The sequence below is a fragment of the Fusarium sambucinum genome, chromosome I (assembly GCF_050947815.1).
Source record: "Fusarium sambucinum isolate potato_lamoka chromosome I, whole genome shotgun sequence".
NCBI lineage: Eukaryota > Fungi > Ascomycota > Sordariomycetes > Hypocreales > Nectriaceae > Fusarium > Fusarium sambucinum.
In genome coordinates, this window is record NC_139294.1 from 7678433 (window position 1) to 7699195 (window position 20763).

The 20763-nt window shown below is 49.0% G+C and overlaps 5 protein-coding genes across 5 annotated transcripts; 1 reads left to right on the forward strand and 4 right to left on the reverse strand.

The window, feature by feature from the left end:
* Positions 1-95: 95 nt before the first annotated feature.
* On the reverse strand, positions 96-1340 carry FSST1_005223 (ankyrin repeat domain-containing protein; the record flags this gene model as incomplete). The annotated part of the gene is made up of 2 exons (XM_083231478.1): positions 96-1092; positions 1147-1340. 2 exons carry the CDS (start codon positions 1338-1340, stop codon positions 96-98), a joined length of 1191 nt encoding a protein of 396 aa, XP_083088653.1.
* Positions 1341-1823: 483 nt separating this feature from the next.
* Positions 1824-3369, reverse strand: FSST1_005224 (ergosterol biosynthesis ERG4/ERG24; the record flags this gene model as incomplete). The annotated part of the gene is made up of 3 exons (XM_083231479.1): positions 1824-2923; positions 2975-3282; positions 3329-3369. 3 exons carry the CDS (start codon positions 3367-3369, stop codon positions 1824-1826), a joined length of 1449 nt encoding a protein of 482 aa, XP_083088654.1.
* Positions 3370-3847: 478 nt separating this feature from the next.
* On the reverse strand, positions 3848-5436 carry FSST1_005225 (RmlC-like cupin domain-containing protein; the record flags this gene model as incomplete). Its single annotated transcript, XM_083231480.1, has 4 exons — positions 3848-4063; positions 4121-4942; positions 4991-5077; positions 5140-5436. 4 exons carry the CDS (start codon positions 5434-5436, stop codon positions 3848-3850), a joined length of 1422 nt encoding a protein of 473 aa, XP_083088655.1.
* A 1482-nt stretch (positions 5437-6918) lies between these two features.
* FSST1_005226 (uncharacterized protein) lies at positions 6919-8169 on the reverse strand (the record flags this gene model as incomplete). Its single annotated transcript, XM_083231481.1, has 1 exon — positions 6919-8169. The coding sequence occupies one exon, from the start codon at positions 8167-8169 to the stop codon at positions 6919-6921; it is 1251 nt and encodes a 416-aa protein (XP_083088656.1).
* Positions 8170-9023: 854 nt separating this feature from the next.
* On the forward strand, positions 9024-20577 carry FSST1_005227 (uncharacterized protein; the record flags this gene model as incomplete). The annotated part of the gene is made up of 4 exons (XM_083231482.1): positions 9024-9072; positions 9510-9615; positions 9660-12634; positions 12680-20577. 4 exons carry the CDS (start codon positions 9024-9026, stop codon positions 20575-20577), a joined length of 11028 nt encoding a protein of 3675 aa, XP_083088657.1.
* Between the last annotated feature and the right edge of the window lie 186 nt (positions 20578-20763).

Genomic DNA, 20763 nt, shown 5'->3' on the forward strand with positions numbered 1-20763 from the left:
CGGTTTGGAAAACACTTGAAGCACAGGAAGAACCGCTCTGAGCAATCTATGCAGTTGTAAAGGGGCCTTGGCGTTAGCTTCGTAAAGATAGTCCGTTAGCAGGCATTCTGAAGTTGAAATTTATGACTTACAGTAAAGCAACTGCTGCAACTATTAAAATTGTGGTGATCTCCAGGTGATATCTTGTGGAAATCAGGATCCCAAATCTGTTTGCTTCCGTCTTCAAGTATCCTTTCGCTCTGGTCTTTCGGCGGTGCCAAGAACGCTAGCCCTTTCAGATCTTCAGCTGTAAAATTGGCCAACTTCAGGGCAGACCATTTGCCATCGTAGCTCACCGGCCAGACATCTGCTCCGTAATCTCGAACAAGAATTTGAATTTTGAGCGCTTCTGACCGACTATTCTTGCAAGCCCACATGAGCGGTGTCCACCCGTCATTATCTCGAACATTGATGTCATATCCTTCAGGAAGAAAGTCGATAAAAATGCGAACGAAATCCCAACAACAGAGGCTTGCTGCAAAGTGTAGAGGTGTTCGGCCATAATTATCGGGAGATAATAGATCAACCCCAGCTTTGATAAGAGATCCAAAGCTTCTGTTAGATGCCGAAGGTACTGCGTAGTGCACTGCTCGTAGGCCTTGATCATCAGAAACATTGACATTTGCGCCATGTTGTATTAGATAATGAACCAACTTCTTGTCTGCGGTTCCGGTGGCAGCGATGATAGGATACATGCCAGACTGGCTTCTCATATTGACATCTGCACCCCCATCCTCAATCAGATACCGACATATCGCATGACGATAGTTGGGAAGCCAGAGTGTAGTTATTACCATACATAACAACGACTCTTTGTCCGGATCAGGGCCGGGTGCGTTGGCATCTGCTCCCGCCTCAATGACAAGTTTGAGCAATGGAAATATTTGATGTATTCCTTCATAGGATAATGCGACTGCAAGGTGAGGAAGACTACCGAATGTTGGACCGCAAACATCTGCTCGAGCGCCTCCTTCAATCAAGGCTTTAGCTTCTTCGATGTTTCCGCGTTTTACAGCGGCTGCCAATGGTGTCAAGCCTGAAGTGTCACGACGCCTTGGATCGTTAGCCAACAATTTGAGGAAAAATGAGCATGGATATTTTACGTACTCTTCGGGCTCAGGATGGCCTGACCACCATTGGAAATTCGTAGGGTGATGATCTAATATGAGATCTTTGCACGTTGCCATGTCAGGAGGATCCCCTAACATGAGCTCCATTTCGAGCTGGCGTATGTGGGGAGGTATATCTGGCTCATAGATATGCTCCCTCACTACAACGTTGGAGGTATCAGATTCAGACATACAGACGTGGTGTATGTTTGTGCCACGCTTCCATTGAAGATCTTGGTATATCGGTATGGTGAGATACTGGAGGATGAAAGATGTATGTAGAGATATGAACTGTCTCTTCTTAACTAGCCCTTTCTGGTTGGGTAGATATTACGTGAGATGTTGGTATAGTTGCCGGCTTTCGGCAGATTTTATTCCCGATCATGATGACCCATTCTTTCTCATCATTACTATATCAACCGAGTTTGGCGGACGTTCAAATCAGTAAACTTCCAACACAAAGAGACATGCAATGTGATTGGAGTATCATTCATATTTTGGGATCTTGTTTGATAATGAAAATAAAGCATATAGAGAAAAAGGTAGTGGTGGAAATTGAATCTACGACAGGTAGCTTAGACTAACTTCATAAGAGACGGATACGAATGCGTCACTTAATACGCATTAACAACTCAGGTCAATACTCTCCGTCTCACAAATTGTCCACCCTTAGTTTTAGTACACCCCAGGCAGAATTCTCCATCGGACCTTGTTCTTGTACTCCTCCCAGTCCTTGCCATACTTCTCCGAGCAAGCATAATCGTCTCGCCTCTCACGATGAATAAGCAAGAATCCAAACCAAGCAGAATACAAATACGTAAACAGCATTCCCCAAGGTGCAGCATCACCACCAGGTGCAACCAACCGCCCATCAAGCATCTTTGCAACTTCCGCTCCAGCCACAGCCGTACCAGCAGGAAGAATCACATAGCCAGCGGCTTTGGTAGGTAAACAGAAGGGAAGAGACTGAATCCAGTCACCCAAGTAGTTGACGTGACGAGCCATTCCCCACCAGCCGCCCGTCAAAAGCTTTGTTCCGCGCTTGGTCTGGATGTAAGACATGTTGGCGAAAGCCGGGTTGTTAGGATCTTTACGGAAGAGAGCTTTCTGGTTGTTGGAGGAGCGGAAGATATAAAGACCGACGCAGAAGACGCTGCCAACTGCCGCAACGCCGATGGGGCCCAAGTGAACGGGGTACACGGATAGGTAGCGGCATTGGGTTGAGTAGAGGAAAGGAACCCAGACAATGTCACCCCACGTAAGCATGAAGCCCAGTCCGTCGGAAGTGATATCCATCATACTCAATAGACCAGCCTCGGAGTATTGCCCTTCGAGAACGTAGTAGGCTTGAATCAATGCGATAACCAAGATACTGTCCGAGACGAAGCCGTAAGTTCTATATTGCTTCGCAATGAACGAACAGTTAAGCAAGATCCATCCAGTAAGACCGGGCCTCATTTCCAGCCACGACTTGATATCAATCTCGCCAAAGAAAGGAAGAGTCACGCGAGGGTTCAGCTCGCGGCCGATAAAGAAGTCGTAGATGACGCGTCCGGTACGGCCTCCCACAGCGACCTCACGGAGTTCAGGGTTGCCGGGCTTGATGGAAAAGCTGCGGAGATAAGTCCAGATGGAGATGATGTAAGTGAGGACTGTGCTTGTTGTGAGAAGTTGGATATAGTGGTCGGTAATCCATGTCCAGACGGGAAAGTTGGCGCCGTAAATGTAGGTTCCAATGGCGCAACCAGTCAATTGAACAACAGTAGCAGAGAAAGCTGCAAATATGTAAGTATATAGTCCAAGCCTAGAAAGGCCGATTATCTTACAGTTGAAGCGATACTCAAGTGGCCTTCCAGACTCGCGCAGTTTTGTACCAAGCACAATCTGGGCAGGCAAAATACGATAAAGTACGAGACTCAAGAAGTAATAAGCAAAAAGCCAGCCCGTGACTTCCCACGACATGAATCCAGCGAGACCCTCTTCAGGCCAGGGAATCTGAGACTTGAGCTTGGGCCAGCTCAGAGTCTTGGGATCAAGAAGAGCAGGTGCGGGACAGCCTGATACATCGTTGCAACCCAAGTAAAGAACTTGCATGAGAATTGGAAGACCAAAAACGATGCCAGTGGCGCCGAGGCTGAGTGTGTTAGTGAGATGCGATGCGATGGCTTGGAAGGACTCACGGGCCACCGAATTCATAGCGGGGAGTGTCTGGAGCCTTCATGATGACGGTGAAGACTGAATGGAGGGTTCGATGGATGACTGTTGGGTAGAATGCTGAGTCAAATCTTCAATCAGTGCGAGTCCGTGTATTTAACAAACTTGAGTCTCGATAGGACGATTATCGACTCATTCTCAGAACGACGGAACAGTTTGGTCCGGCCCACAGTTGAAAGACAAAGAAATGGAACAACGAGATGTTGAAACTGCTTGTTTTCTTTTGATCTAACTGTCAATAGTTACTCAAGCGAGTACCCGCGCCCCTTGCCCCTTTAGCGTCCAACTAAGGGGATACGGTATGCGAAACAAGTAAGCAATGATTGGAGGCGAGATTCACATGTGGGGACACTCATTTCCAACGTATACGAATACGACGGACCCGAGGAATCCGTTTGGTGAGATCGATGTAAGGCTGCTTATCAACAACTAGATGAGGAGGCATTTCAATATACATATTTACTACGTCCAAGCTTGATATATACTCATTTCTTACCCAGAATCTCATTAACCTCGTCCAAATGAGATGAAAAGTTGTCAACCAAATTGTCCCACATCTTGGGTTCGTGCTCATGCTTCTTGTCACTGTTCCACGCCCAATCAGTAATGGTAAATTGTCTGCAGCTTTCAAACATAAAAGCCACTGCGCCCTTGGAGATCTGCATTTCAGGCGGGGGTTGCGCCGAAGCAGCTTTAAATTCCTGTCTCACTGTCAGTACTTTGTGTCGGATCATAACAGGAAAAAACACGACACTTACCTCATATGCGACACCATGAGGAACCCAACCACATTCAAACGAAATACCTCCAGGCTGGAAATCATCTGATCGTCCAGCATACTCTCCATAAATAAGACCCATAAGCTCCGAAGCTGCGTTGCGATGATAATAAGGAGGACGGTACGTATGAGACGCGACATCCCATCTCGGCGAGAAGATGAGAAAGTCCGCCAAGGGAGCATTCTCGTCTCTTCCACGAGCAGTGAGAACACAAAAGATTGAGGGATCAATGTGGTCCACAGATATTGATCCAACGTTGACAAACTTGGTCAAGTCATACTTATAAGGCACATAGTTACCGTGCCAAGCAATTACGTCGAATGGGCAGTGGTTCTGAGTACTCTTGAAGAACTTACCACCAAGCTTGTACACAATCTCCCATGGGTCATCGCGGGTGACGTTGTAGCTTGCCTTGGGATACATAAAGTCCCTTGCATTAGCAAGACCATTAGACCCCAAGGGCCCGAGCTCGGGGAGTTCGTAGTGAGCGCCCCAGACTTCGAGGATATATCCTCTCGTCGGCCCTTCCACATTGACTTTGAAGCGTTGGCCGCGTTGGATGACACAAATCTCACCAGGCTGGACGTAAAGTTTGCCAAATTCTGTTTGGATGTCAAGAGCACCCTGCTGGGCAATGATCAAAAAGTCGCCGTCTGAGTTGACAAAAGCTTTCTTGTCCATGCTCTTTGTTGCGGAAAAGATGTGTGTTGCAAGACCTTCTCGAAGGGTAGGATCACCCGAGCCGGCGATGGTACGAAGACCGGAGACAAAGTCCGTTCCTTCACTGATATCGAAGGGAAGCTTAGAAGGTCAGAATTGCAGACGAAAAAGAGGACATCCTTGACTTACCCATGCTAGTTGTGTTGGAGAGATTCTGACTTGAGGGTTCAGAGGCAGGAAACAACTTTCTGTACCGTCGATCTTGGGCATATCTGTCTAAAGTCCGAATGTCAGCATACACAATAACACAACAAAGTCAGACCTTGCAATTAACTTACAAAACCCTGGTGAGCTACAGCAGGTCGTGAACGATAAAGCCATGAGTTTCTGTTGGCTTGTCTGGAAGCTCCAAAAGAATCCGACATCTGTTCCGCATATAGCCCAAACCTCACAACTCGTGGGTTATTTTGGCCTCGAGGGATTGTACCCGGAACAGCTTCCGACTCATGATGATTATTGAAACCGCTAAGGTATTCGTAGGGATCATTATCTCGAGTAGCAAAAGACGGGATGGAACCATCCTTTTGAGTCTCTGCCCAGTGGAAGATGTTTTGATAATCAGTCTTTTGCGCCATTGTCATTCAAATCAGTACTTAAGATAGGGAAGGTGATAAGACAATAAACAGGAAAGAATCACCGAAGTTCAGTCTCCTCATATACCGATACAAGTCTTGATGCCAAGTTTTCCCCGCTCGAAGGTTGTGTCGTCGGCAATTGATGGGGCATTTTAGCGGTTGCTTATTAGTGGTTGACTAGGGGCAGGGACCCACGATCGACGATGGTGTTCGGTGTGTTTTTTGCTGACCACTATATCAGTCAGATAATGTGTGGATACAAAGAACCAAAAACCAACATGTTAACCGCAGGCAACATATTAGTAAAACATGACTTATATCATATTAAACCTGTCATATTGACACAATATATTTATGCTCTATGGGGCGCGTCGTATTGTGTCGTCATTGTGTATTCTAACCGTGGATACCGTATGGTTTTCCATCACTCACCAGAAGATGTGAGCAACTAGCTAAGAACACCTCCAATGAAGCCATAAATCTCACAAGGTTAGGTAACAGTGATTTTGATACGAGATCAATACTATGCCAGCATGGGACCTTCTCATCTTCTCGAGTTCTGCGGGGTTGGGTGGGGAAATGTTACATAATGAGAGTCATGACAGTTCAATGGATAAAGAATGTCAGCAACAGGATCTGAGCCAGATTAGAGACACAAATACTTCAATAACGATGAGATAATATGTGTGAAAGATAACATGAAATATCTCAGTCACTGTGCCCTTCAGCAAGCATAGTTGGGAACCTAATAAAGTGCAGGGTAGCTCATGTTCTTACCAGAGTTACACAAACAACACTTAAACCAGCAGACGGAACCTTTAGTTTAGTTCCTAGCTGGTAACGCAAAACTAGGTTTGCTTAATCATTGCGTGTTTATACTATCGTCCAGCCTAGTGTGTTATGTGAATGAGGTGGACGTGCATCTAAACAACGAGTCTCGTTGATCACTGTGCCTGATAACGATGCGATCTAAGCAATTATTGAATTCCAAGCAACTTAGGTTGGCATCTTTGAGTTATGACAAATGGAGTATTTTCTTAAAGTCGCCGATTGGATGGTAAACGACCCGTTCATTTGGGTCGCCCAGCCAAAGGTCGAGGCCCAGTCCAATTCAGCCCGGCTCAGTTATTGCCGATGTTAACGCCAGCACAGGAACAGCATACCAGTTATCATTAGCCTCAAGATCTAGATCGTAATTTTAATTCGCTTGAGCAGTACTGGAAAATTACAAATACCTGTCAGTAGTAATAGCGTGCCGGAAATAGTAACGCTCTCGCTGTCCTCATATCACGGTGGCTTGCTTTAGGGATCTTCAGGAACAGCAACTCTAACAAAGAGTAGTTTAAAAATATTAAGAATTTACTAATCACTGAACAGACATGAGATTGTAATCTGAGAAATATTAAGGGAGTCTATTTTTGTATTTGTCGTTAAGATACATAATCATTAAAAGAAAGTCATGACAGTTACGTTGCTAATAAGTTATAACAACCAAACAATAAATATACATGCGGCATTGGCTATTATGCTTGCCGAAATATTGACCTTGAAAGATACTGCGCCACTGACAGTCAAAGGAGCATCTGGTCCTTGTGAGTCATCGTCACTTCCAGTGTGCTTGGAGTCTGAGTCAACAACGGGAGGGCTGTTGCTTTGGGATGAAGGTGGCCCTGAGTTGTTATTCGGCGGTACAGATGTGTCTCCAGTGGCGCCATTGACACCATCAGGAGATGTTATGTTGGCTGAATCATCTGGCTTGTTGTTGGTGCCGGCAACGGGTTCTCCATCGACAGATACAACACCAGAGGCAGGAGTATCTGCTGGTGTGTCGCCTGTAGGATCATTTGAGTGGCCAGGATTATTCGACCCTTGCTCTTGTGACCCTGTGGCATCATATGAGGAAGAGGAGGATGACGAAGACGACGAAGGTGAAGGTGAAGACCCATTCTGAGGGATAGTTCCCGCCGGTGTGTCGCCAGCACCAGATCCAGATCCAGGATTGTTGCCCGTATCGCCCGACTGTGACCCTGTTGCGTTGTCGGTGCCATCCAGGCTTCCGGAATTTTGACCATCAGAGGAGTCGCCACCACTGGCAGATCCTGTATTCTCAGTTGTAGCGTGATGGGAGCTTGTATCCCCAAGGCTCCCATTATCATTCTGACCCTGTTGACTGCCTCCGTTGCTTGGTGCTTCGGGGGTTTGAGGTTCAGAATCGGTATGACCTGATGAATCTGGGGTAGGGGAGACATTTTCAGCGTTCATGCCAGCATCACCATTGACGTTTGCCGTCTCAATGGCAGGGGGTGCGTTGACCTGATCCACCCAGTCCTTTGTAGCCTGTACCAGATCAAGAGGTTCAACGATATATCCTGAAGATGAATATGCCTCCACAGATTCTGTAGGAAACGTCAAGGTGGCGACTTGAGTGCCTTGGCCACCACAAGCACTGCATTTGACTACCGCGGCAGTGAAGCCAGGCGGAGGAGCAGTCTCAATCGGCTGTGTCTGGCAGTCCATATCCGAACAGGTCTGCGTAATGGTATAAATCTTCTTGGTCAGGCCTTGTGGATAAAACTCTCGATATGTCCGTGTGTACTCATTGTAGTAACCATCTGGGCCACCTTTGACGGTGACCATGGGCAAAGCAGTAGTAGTAAGACAAGGCTGGTAGGCTACTAGAGCAAAGGAGGGAAGTGTAAGGCTGAGGCCGGTGATCAGAGTGTATGACCTCATGTCGCCAATTAGAAAGGAGTGACAAGGAAAGGAATGTGTATGTACAGGTATACAAAAGGCGTCAGTAAGAATAGAACAAGGAGCGAGAGGGCATCTTATGATATGGGTAAGACATCCTCAGTGATCAATAATTCATTGGAGAATAATCACCTAATCTAATTGAGGCACACCAGGACAGTAGGGGTCCGCAGTGAAAGTTCGGGCCGAAGGGTTGGCGCACTAGAATGCGCCTGGAACAACCGGGCTTACCGAGTATGATAGAGCTTTTACATTATAGCGGATCAACTCAGGGTCCAGTCCTACTTAAAAGTCGTCTGGAATGCCTCGTGACCGGTGGCTTCTTATCCAGCACTACGATTGGGAACTTGGGTATATCATTTAAGAAGGGATTAACAGAATGACAATCTAGAGAACAAGGCAACAGCTACCCTGGAATGATATTCAGACTGTTGTAGGATACCATGTTGAAGATCTTGAAAGATTGCAGAACTGTGACTGAAACAATATGTAATTGCTTCCCGCATTCGGGAATATCTTAGCCACGCACGTGTCATCTGCCAAGAGTACCTTGTTTGGCGAGACGTACACAAATGAAAAGTTAATCGCTGATCTTGATCTGTGTGGCACTAGTTATTGACGTTTTTGTCTTAGTGCAAGGAACGAAGCCACTCTTTGACAACTGTTATGCAGGAACAGCCGTGGATCATGAATCCAGAACACTTGTCAAGCCAACCTCCATTTGAATGAGAAGACTCATCTTCATGACTCGGTATTCTGCTTAGTTCCTCTTCCAGGGAACTGGTAACTTGGCGTTTTGGAACTATTACGGAGTCAGTTAATTGTTCAGAGCTAGCATGTCCCGCATCCTCTTGCGGAGAGAGCTCCAAGACAAGATGGACACTGGTATGTGAGTGGCTCAATCCAACGATTGTAACTGGTGGATTGGACGATCTGAAAGCATATTTCCAGGTCAAGTTACAAGGATAGCGTTCAATTTTGGTCTAGAGCAATCTAATGCTATCCCCCAGAGCGAATATTTCCCTGAGCTAGGAATGTCCAAGCTGACTATCGTCCTTTTGCAGCTCAGTAATTCCCCAGAGCTCTATTTCGGAGCCAGAGTAACGTCTGTATATACCAACGTCTCTTTTTTGGGCAAATCTTCAAGTCCACAGAATTTCTTCTTCTTTCCTTTGAACCTATTTCGAGTTCCTGTTCATTCATTCATTCATTTGCGACACGCGACAAACACAGCTAACCTCCCATCGCGGGACCTCATTTAGCCATGTGGCTCAACAACATCGCCCACTTTGGGGCTATATTTTCTTTGTTTACTAACGTAGCAGCTAAAGCACCAGAATTCGAGTGTAGCACTGGAGAAAGGGTTATCCAACTTCAACCTATCAGGGTAGTAAATGGCACAAGGACTTCCGATGCTACAATCACACGGTTTGTGAAGCAGATCAATTGATTGAATTTTCTAACTTCTGAAGAACGTTTTATGTGCCTCCCAATGCTTCATACATCACGACCGCCGTCTTTGGCGACGGACCACCGACTACATACACGATCCCACCACAGGGCACACCTCCAATTGGAACCGTTATTGTGAAAGAGCCTGTGACCACAATAACTTCATTCATTCCCTCATTAACAGCCGAGCGAACTCGAACTCTGATTCCGACCAGTCCCGGCGATCCAACAACTGTCATTATCGAGCGACCAGAAGATAGGAATACCGACCACGGAGGTATACAAGATCCTCAAACTAGAATTGCGAAGCCAGATGACACAGCGGTCGACCATACACAAGATGTCCATGTTCCCGTTACGAGGACTGTGCAGCAAGAGAATACAAAGACTCTCATTATTGATCACACTGACGAACACGGTACTGTCACTATCAGGCGACAAGATTATACCACCATCACTCGTGTGAATAGTGTTGGCGTTCCAATTACGCGGACACTCCAGCCTGATCGTCCGGGAGATGTGAGCACAGTGATTGTCGAAGTACCCGAGTCCAAATCTCAGTACACAACAATCGTCCGCATAGGTAGTGTCACGGAAACTGTCACGTCTACACAATCACCAAGCGATCCCGATGGAACGGGAACCGTAATTATCATGATCCCTTCAGGTCCTGTCAAATACGCTACAATTACTCGCACTGGTACTGGAACGGCAACCATCACCTCAACCCAACAGCCCAAAGGCTCTGGGGATGTTGGGATTGTATTTGTTGACGTGCCTCCGAGTACTCGACCAGTCCAGACAATCATACGCTATGGGACAGGCACATCACCCGTAACATATACGCTGCAACCAGATGACCCTAGCGGAACCGTTACGGTTGTGCGTGAGCTTCCTTCTACTAGTGAACCATACGCGACTATCTCTCGAATCGGTACTGTCACTGAGCCTGTCACAACCACACTCTCTCCTGCTCATCCAGGCGAAACTGGCACAGTCGTGATCGTTCTACCGCCGGCCAACACTCGCTTCCGTCATACTACACACTGGGGCAGCGTAACAGAACCAAGAACAACGACTTCATTCCCAAACGGACCAAATGAGTCAGGAATAGTGATTGTAGAGCTTCCCAACCCTCTTACAACTGTGACCCGCGGAAGCGATGTCCCAGCTCCCACGACGATCACGCCAAGTTCGGTTCCACAAGGCGAAACTGGAACAGTGGTTGTTGTAACTCCAATCAAGTACACGACGACTACAAGGACTGCAATTGGAACGGGGTCAGAGACTAAGACTTTTACGCAGAAGCCCTCTGTCCCAGATGGAACAGGGACAGTTATCGTTGAGCTTCCACGAAATGCAATTCCTTTCACAACCGTCACTAGCTTCTGGACAGGCTCCACTACTCGTACAGTCACTCAACCGCCTGCAAACCCTGGTCAGACAGGGACAATTCGTGTGGATGTCCCTAAAGAGTACACCACTATTAGTACTTTCTGGACGGGCTCAATAACCAGAACCGTCACCCAACCCCCATCCATCCCTGGTCAGACTGGCACCGTCCGTATCGATATGCCTAGAAATGGAGTGAGATACGCGACCATCACTGGGTACTGGACTGGCTCAACAACTCGCACATCAACTGAGGCTCCCTCCCAGCCTGGTCAAACCGGTACAGTCCACATTGACTATCCTGATGCACCGCAGTACGTAACAGTGTCCGGTTTCTGGACGGGTTCAACCACACGCACAGCAACCGACTCCCCCGCTGGACCAGGCCAGACTGGTACCGTCCACGTTGACTTTCCTGCAGATGGTGCGAGTTACGTTGCCGTAAGCGAATACTGGACTGGATCTACCACCCGAACAGTCACTGTGCCTCCTACTGGACCTGGAGGCACAGGCACAATTCGGGTTGACTTTCCCACCGGTGGCATCCGTTACGTCGCCGTCAGTGAGGAGTGGACTGGAACAACAGTACGCACGGTCACAGTTCCTCCTTCACGCCCAGGTGGTACGGGTATTGTTCGTATTGACGTGCCAGCTATGCGTTTCGCCACTGTTACTCAATACGGATCTGGGACAGGTACTCAGACGCTTACGCAGACGCACTCTGGCTCCGGTATGACAGATACAGTCATCATCATACTTCCTCTCGTCACATCATATCGAACTGTTACGAGCACAGGTTCAGGCTCTACCACGCAGACATTTACTCAGAGTCCCTCCGGAACTGGCAGAATTGGGACTGTGGTTATTGAGGTTCCGCCTGAATATATCACGACCACTGTGACTGGTACGGGAAGTGCTACCAGGACTATCACCCAATCACCTGGTGAGCCTGGTGAAACTGGTACAGTTATTATTGAGCTGCCACCTGGTGCTACACCCTACGTGACAACCACAGTAACTGGCACGGGATCCTTCACTACAACCCGCACTACTACACAAACCCCCTCTGGGCCAGGTGAGACTGGGACAGTGATTGTTGAGGTACCTCCTGGAGCAGTTCCTTACATAACAACCACTGTGACCGGTACAGGAACCGCTACTACGACTCGAACCTTGACCCAGACCCCGACTCAACCTGGTCAAACTGGAACTGTGATTGTCGAGCTTCCTCCCAGTGTTACACCGTACGAAACAATCACTAGTACTGGCACTGAGTCTTTCACCACAACCATCACCCACACGCCCAAGGCGCCTGGTCAAACTGGCACTGTTGTTATCCAGGTTCCGTCTTCAGCGGTTCCTTTTGTTACAACAACATCTTATGGCTCAGTCTCAGCGGCATACACAACCACTATGAGCCCGACTCTTCCCGGTCAAACCGGTACAGTCCTTGTATTCAGGCCTCAATCATGGACGACAACCACCCGCTATGGAAGTGTCTCAGCGGCTTCTACCACAACTCAAAGCCCTACAAAGCCCGGGGACACAGGTACTATTATCATCGATGTTCCTCAATCTTACACTACGATCGTTCGTTACGGCAGTGTGTCCATCTCTTCAGCAACAACTCAGACCCCTCGGGGTCCAGGAGAACCGGGCACTGTTTTCATTGATCTACCGCAGCCATTCGTGACAACGACCCGCTATGGAAGCATTTCATTCTCTTCCACGACCACACAGCGCCCTAGCAATCCTGGTGAGACTGCGACCGTCTTGGTGGATCTCCCTCAGCCGTTTATCACAACAACTCGTTACGGAAGTGTCTCGGCCTCCACAAGAACTACCAATGGCCCACAGAAGCCTGGAGAGACTGGCACTGTTATTATTGATATGCCTCAGCCTTTCACGACAGTAACTAGTTTCGGTGCTGTGACGGTTCCGGCAACTAGAACCCTCACTGGGTTTAGTCAAGGAGCTACTGGTACTGTTGTTGTGGACTTGCCTCAGCCGTTCACAACAATCATCAGGTATGGGAGTGTGACTGCTCCAGCTACTCGGACGCAGACTCCCGCGGCTCCAGGACAGACTGGCACAGTATTTATCGATCTCCCTGACGCTTATACTACCGTGACAAGCTACGGCAGTGTAACCATTGCCACAACAAATATCTTGACACCAGCGAGCGCAGGACAGACGGGCACAATTCTCATTAATCTGCCAAACCCTTATACAACAGTCACTAGCTATGGGACTGGGACTGCGACAGGAACCAGCATTTTTATGCCGGCTACACCAGGCCAGACCGGTACCGTTGTTATTCACCTCCCCCAGCCATACACAACTACTACACGTTTCGGCAGTGTCTCCGTTCCAATCACATCAACATTCACACCAACTAGCCCTGGTCAGACAGGAACAGTCCTGATCGACTTGCCTCAGCCTTTCACGACTATTACTCGATTCGGTAGCTTTTCCGTACCGGCAACTTCAACATTGACGCCGGCTGGTCCAGGTCAGACTGGAACAGTCTTAGTGAACTTACCCCAGCCATACACAACTACTACGCGGTTCGGTAGCGTCTCGGTACCAACAACATCGACACTCACACCAGCTAGTCAAGGCCAAACTGGCACAGTCCTTGTCGATTTACCGCAGCCATTCGCCACGGTCACCAGGTTCGGCAGTGTCACAGTTCTGAGCACGACCACCATGATGCCTACCAGTCCCGGACAGACCGGTACTGTCTTTGTCGATGTGCCGCAGCCGTTTACCACTATCGTACGCTATGGAAGTGTTTCGATTAGCTCCGTCACTACCCGATCCCCAACTGCTCCTGGCCAGACTGGCACTGTATTCATCGACCTTCCCGACTTCTACGTTACTACTACACGATATGGAAGCGTGACCGTCGGTAGTACTACTACCAAGGCACCTACGGCACCTGGGCAAACCGGTACCATTTTGGTTGATCTACCCAATCCATACGTGACCACAACAAGATACGGAAGCGTGACTGCCAGTAGCGTTACCACTAACGTTCCTACATCACCTGGGCAGACTGGTACAGTCTTAGTTGATCTGCCCAACCCATATATAACCACAACACGGTATGGGAGTGTGACAGTCAGTAGCATGACCACCAAAGCCCCTGTATCACCTGGGCAGACTGGTACTATCCTCATTGACCTACCGAATCCGTATGTGACCACAACCCGATTTGGCAGTGTTTCCATGAGTAGTATTACTACTCAGACACCCACAGCCCCCGGACAAACTGGCACCGTTATCGTTGATTTACCAAATGCCTATCAGACGACCACTCGATTTGGCAGCATCACAGTTGGTAGCTCTACCACAACCCAGGCACCAGCTGTACCTGGACAGACCGGCACTGTCATTGTTGACCTTCCAAACCCATACATCACCAGCACAAGATACGGCAGTGTTTCTACTAGCAGGATCACTACCCAGACTCCAGCTGCACCTGGCCAAACTGGTACCATTCTCGTCGATCTACCGTTCTCATACTTAACTACGACAAGGTTTGGAGTCGTTACGGAGGGAAGTAGTACTACGACCAAGCAGCCAGCAGCAGGCGGGCAGACTGGAACTATTGTTGTCGATCTCCCTGATCCATACGTGACTTCGATCAGGTATGGAATCATCACTGCTGGTGGTAGTACCACCACCATGGCACCTTCTGCCTCTGGACAAACCGGGACAGTCATTATCGACCTTCCTTACCCGTACCGAACTACCACACGATATGGTGTCATCACAGAGGGTAGTAGCATGACAATCCAGACACCGACTTCAGGAGGTCAGACCGGAACGATTCTCATTGACTTACCTCAACCTTATGTGACAACCACCCGGTGGGGAGGTATCACTGGTGGCAGCAGCACAACAACTCAAGTAGCAACTGCTCCAGGGCAGACGGGTACCATTATCATCGATCGTCCTGATGCTTACACCACAACGACCAGGTACGGGAGCGTTGCAGGTAGCAGCACCACCGTCACAATCACTCCATCGAGGCCCGGAGAAACTGGAACAGTTATTGTGGACTTTCCCCAGCCCTTTACAACTATAGCTCGATATGGACGAGTCACGGCCAGCAGCATTACCACTGAATCGCCCACTGAGCCAGGACAAACGGGCACAGTCATCATTGATCTTCCACAGCCTTACACTACTACAACGAGATTCGGCGTTGCCTCAGCCCCCGAGACAACTACTCAAAGCTTCCAGTCTGGCGAGACTGCGACCGTTCTCGTCGACTTGCCCCAGCCTTTTACCACTGTATCCCGCTATGGACTCGTCACAGCCAGTACTATCACCACTGAATCGCCGACCGTTCCTGGACAGACAGGCACAGTTATTGTTGACCTCCCTCAGCCGTACACCACTACAACAAGGTTTGGTGTTGCTTCGGTTGCTCATACAACTACCCAGACTTTCCAGTCTGGTGAAACTGCAACCGTTCTGATCGACTTGCCTCAGGATGTGACGACCATAACGCGATATGGAAGTGTTACTATCGCTCAAACTACTACGGAGAGCTTCACTCCAGGTCAGACTGCGACCGTCATCGTGGATCTGCCTCAGCCTTTTACAACCTTGACTCGTTACGGAAGCGTCACAACCAGCGAGATGACAACACAGTCTTTCAACCCAGGCGAGACAGCGACAGTGGTCGTCGACCTACCTCAAGCTTTCACAACTATTACCCACTATGGAAGCGTCACTATTGGCCAAACAACTACGGGAACATTCGGTCCAGGTGATACAGCAACTGTCTACGCCGACCTTCCTCAGCAATTTACAACGACGACTCGTTATGGAAGCGTTACTGTCAGCGAAATCACTACACAGTCCTTCAATCCCGGTGAGACTGGGACTGTTATTGTCGATCTTCCTCAGCCTTTCACAACCATCACTCGCTATGGAAGCGTGACTGTCAGCGAGATGACCACGCAGTCATTTAACCCTGGCGAGACTGGCACTGTCGTTGTAGATCTTCCTCAAAGGTTCACTACGACGACCCGTTACGGAAGCGTAACTGCTAGTGAGATAACGACACAGTCCTTCAATCCTGGTGAGACCGGCACTGTAGTTGTAGATCTTCCACAGCCTTTTACGACCACCACCCAATACGGAAGCGTGTCTGTCAGTGGCATGACAACACAGTCATTTAATCCCGGTGAGACAGCTACTGTTATCGTGGATCTTCCTCAGCCTTTTACAACTGTAACTCGTTATGGAAGTGTCACGGCAAGCGAAATGACGACTCAATCGTTCGCGCCAGGCGAGACAGGAACCGTTATTGTTGACCTCCCTCAACCATACACGACTATCACTCGCTTTGGAGTGGACCAAGGCAGTGATCCAAGTGGCACAACACGAACAGAAACGCCTCGCGCCCCCGGAGAAACAGGAACCGTCATCATTGACTTCCCCCAACCTTACACAACTGTGACCCGTTATGGTCTAGTTGATAGTGATCATGAAACAACTACAACTGAATCGCCGACAATTCCAGGCCAGACAGGTACTGTGGTTGCCAATCTTGCCCAACGATACGTCACTACAACACGGTACGGAATGGTTGATCAGGATCATGAAACGACACAAACGCAAGGACCTGTTGCTTCAGGCGAGAATGGCACAGTTCTTGTTGACCTAGCTCAGCCTTATACAACAATTACTAGATATGGTTCGGTCGACTCTGCCCACGAAACAACCACAACGGAGTCCGTAACTGTCCCAGGACAAACAGGCACCGTCATCGCTGATCTCGCTCAACGATATATAACTACAACCCGCTACGGGTTAGTTGATCAGGCCCACGAAACCACGCAAACACAGGGTCCTGCTGCTCAAGGCGATAACGGCACAGTTCTTGTTGACCTAGCCCAGCCTTACACAACAGTCACAAGATACGGTTCAGTCGATGTTGACCATGAAACCACGGTGACCGAGTCAATTGCTGGTCCGGGACAAACAGGCACGGTCATAGTTGATCTTGCTCAACGATATGTAACTACTACCCGCTTTGGTTCAGTCGACTACGCCCATGAGACGACACAAACGCAAGCTCCCAGTGCTCCTGGGGAGAATGGTACCGTCCTCGTCGACCTTGCGCAGCCGTACGTAACTACAACCCGCTACGGTTCAGTTGATCTCGCACATGAGACAACCGAAACACAGGCCCCTAGTGCTCCCGGAGAGACTGGTACAGTTATCGTGGACCTTGCGCAGCCATATACATCAACTACTAGGTATGGCTTCGTCACTTTTGGTGCTGAAACTACCCAGACGCAGTCGCCCTCTGTGCCCGGTGAGACCGGTACTGTTATCGTGGATCTTGCCCAACCATATACCTCAACCACCAGGTATGGCTTCGTCAGTTTTGGTGCTGAAACCACTCAGACCAAGGCGCCTTCTGCACCTGGGGAGACTGGCACAGTCATTGTAGACCTTGCCCAGCCATACACGTCAACCACCAGGTATGGAGTGGTCACTTTTGGTGCTGAAACTACCCAAACTCAATCACCCTCTGTGCCTGGTGAGACCGGTACTGTTATCGTGGATCTTGCCCAGCCCTACACAACGGTAACACGCTACGGATCAGTAACCGTTGGTGGTGAGACCACACAGACTCAAACGCCTGCTCAGCCTGGGGATACTGCGACTGTACTTGTCGACCTTCCTCAACCATACACAACAACTACTCGTTATGGTGTGGTGCAGGCAGGCCAAGAGACTACCCAGACACAGTCCATGGCTAGCCCAGGCGACACTGGAACGGTTGTCGTCGATCTTGCTCAGCCTTATTCTACTACAACTCGGTACGGATTGGTCGATGTTACTGGCGAGACAACCTACACACAAACTGCCACCAACCCAGGAGACACAGCTACAGTCTACGTTGATCTTGCTCAACCTTACAGGACAACAACCCGGTACGGGATGGTTAGCGCAGGTAGCGAGACGACGCAGACACAGGCTCCCAGCAATCCAGGAGAAACAGGTACAGTTATTGTCGATCTTGCTCAACCGTATCTAACCACGACCCGATACGGGCTGGTTGATGCTACTGGTGAGACAACTCAAACACAAACACCCAGTAACCCGGGAGAGACAGCTACAGTTGTTGTTGATCTTGCCCAGCGATATGTCACAACGACAAGATATGGACAAGTTAGCGCAGGCGGTGAGACAACTCAGACGGAATCTCCCAGTAACCAGGGAGAAACAGCTACGATCATTGTTGATCTTGCTCAACCTTACCTGACAACAACCCGATACGGGCTGGTCAGCGTAGGCGGTGATACAACACAGACCCAGCCCCCTACAGCTCCTGGCGAGACTGGCACAGTTCTTATTGATCGACCTCAGCCTTATGACACAACAACTCGATATGGCATGGTTGATGCAGGTGGTGACACAACACAAACTCAGACACCTTCCGTACCCGGTGAGACTGGAACAGTTATTATCGACCGGCCTCAACCTTACGTCACAACGACTAGATACGGAATGGTTGACACGGGTGGCGACACAACGCAAACCCAGACACCTGCCAATCCCGGAGAGACTGGCACGGTTTTGATTGACCGACCTCAACCTTATGTTACTGTGATGCGTTACGGAATGGTCACGGCCAGTACAATGACAACTGAGTCACCTAGTGCTGCTGGAGACACAGGAACTGTTATCATCGACCTACCTCAGTCTACTGTCACGGTCACTGAGTCCTACACAGGAACCGATGTGATAACTGAGCCAACTGCTGTCACGACAATTCCCGCGTCTGGATCAGTCGCTGGCACAGTCGTCGTGGCGACACCATCTCCACGACCAGTTACTGTCACAAGATTCTACACTGGAACAGCAACTTTGACAGGACCTACCACGGTCACTACAGTCTCTGGTTCAGGAACCGATCCAGCTACAGTCATTGTCGAGACACCACCTGTCACCAGCACACGTTTCTATACTGGCACAGAGACCTTGACTGGGCCAAGGACGGTAACAACCATCACACCTACAGGCACTGAAGCCGGAACAGTGATTGTAGAGACCCCTGCTGTCACTAGTACACGTTTTTACACTGGCACTGAGACCTTGACTGGCCCAAGAACAGTGACAACTATTACGCCTACAGGCACAGAGGCTGGAACAGTAATCGTTGAGACACCGCCAGTGACAAGCACCCGACGTTATACTGGAACATCATCTCTAACAGGCCCAATCACTGCAACGACAATCACGCCGACCGGAACTGAGGCTGGAACAGTCATTATCGAGACAGCAGGCCCAACAGTCACAAGCACTCGTTTCTACACTGGTAGCGGAACATTAACCGGCCCAAGTACAGTAACAACTATTTCGCCTACAGGTACAGAGGCTGCAACCATAATTGTTGAGACACCGCCAGTGACAAGCACCCGGCGGTATACTGGAACATCATCTTTGACCGGTCCTATCACGGCAACGACGATCACGCCAACTGGAACTGAAGCTGGAACTGTCATAATCGAAACGCAAGGTCCAACCGTCACAAGTACAAGATCCTACACTGGTACAGGCGTCTTGGGAGGACCAACAACAGTCACTACAGTTTCGCCTACGGGTACCGAAGCTGCCACAGTTATTGTCGAGACTCAACCACCCCAATACGTAACCAGCACTAGGCAATACACTGGTACAACTTCCCGAGCCACTGCCATGACAGTCGCAACAGTTCAGCCCTCAGGAACCGTTCCTGGCACATACATAGTCGAAACACCCACTCCTCCCCCATCTTTCAGTTGTGACGAGGGAGGATACTTGATCCAGAACACGACTCTATATAGACTGAACCTAGTCTCTGGTGTGAACAGCCAAGTCGGCACCGGCATCGGACCAGGAGGAGTTATCAACCCCATCACATACAATATTATCGACAACCTGATTTATGGTATTGTTCAGATCGGTACTACCGCAAATCCAAAGAGTCAAGTGATTCGCATTGGAAGCTCTGGATCTTACACTCTGATGGACTTGACTCTAGATGGCAACTGGAACACTGGAGATACTGACGACGACGGTCACTTCTGGGTCTCATTGTACGGAAAAGCATGGGTCAAGATCGATGTTGATCCAAGACGTTCCACCTACGGAACCATCCTTGCAAGAGGAACCGCAACACCTGCAAACAACGTCGCCGATTGGGCATTTGTTAAGAGCGGTGGTCGTTATCTTTATGGTCTTCAGTCAGCCATGACCACCAGTTCCAAGACGGCCGTCGCAAGATTCAATCTCGACACTCAGCAATGGGAAACTCTTCAAGATCTTGGGTTCATTGCTGGTACCAATACTTGGGGTGCCGTTTATGCTGTTGGGCCAATGCTCATCTACGCGTCTGAGAATACCTCAGGTGCTATCTATCGATTCAACCTTGCGACGTATGAGAAGTCATTGGTCGTCCAAGGTCCCAAGACAGCCCAGAACGATGGTGCTCGTTGTATCAACGCTTCGCCACCAGGATCAGGGTCCTAGTCTGGTCAATGCACGGATATAAATCGTTCGTCTGATCAGAGGGGGGGTGGGAATAATTATTTTTGTACAATTTCTTAGACGTTTTTTACTTGACTCTTATCGCGTATATCAATCTCCTTTGTCATATTGTTTATAGCTCAATTTCAAGCAACTAGCCTTCCTTAAATAGCTTCATTGCCTCGGATT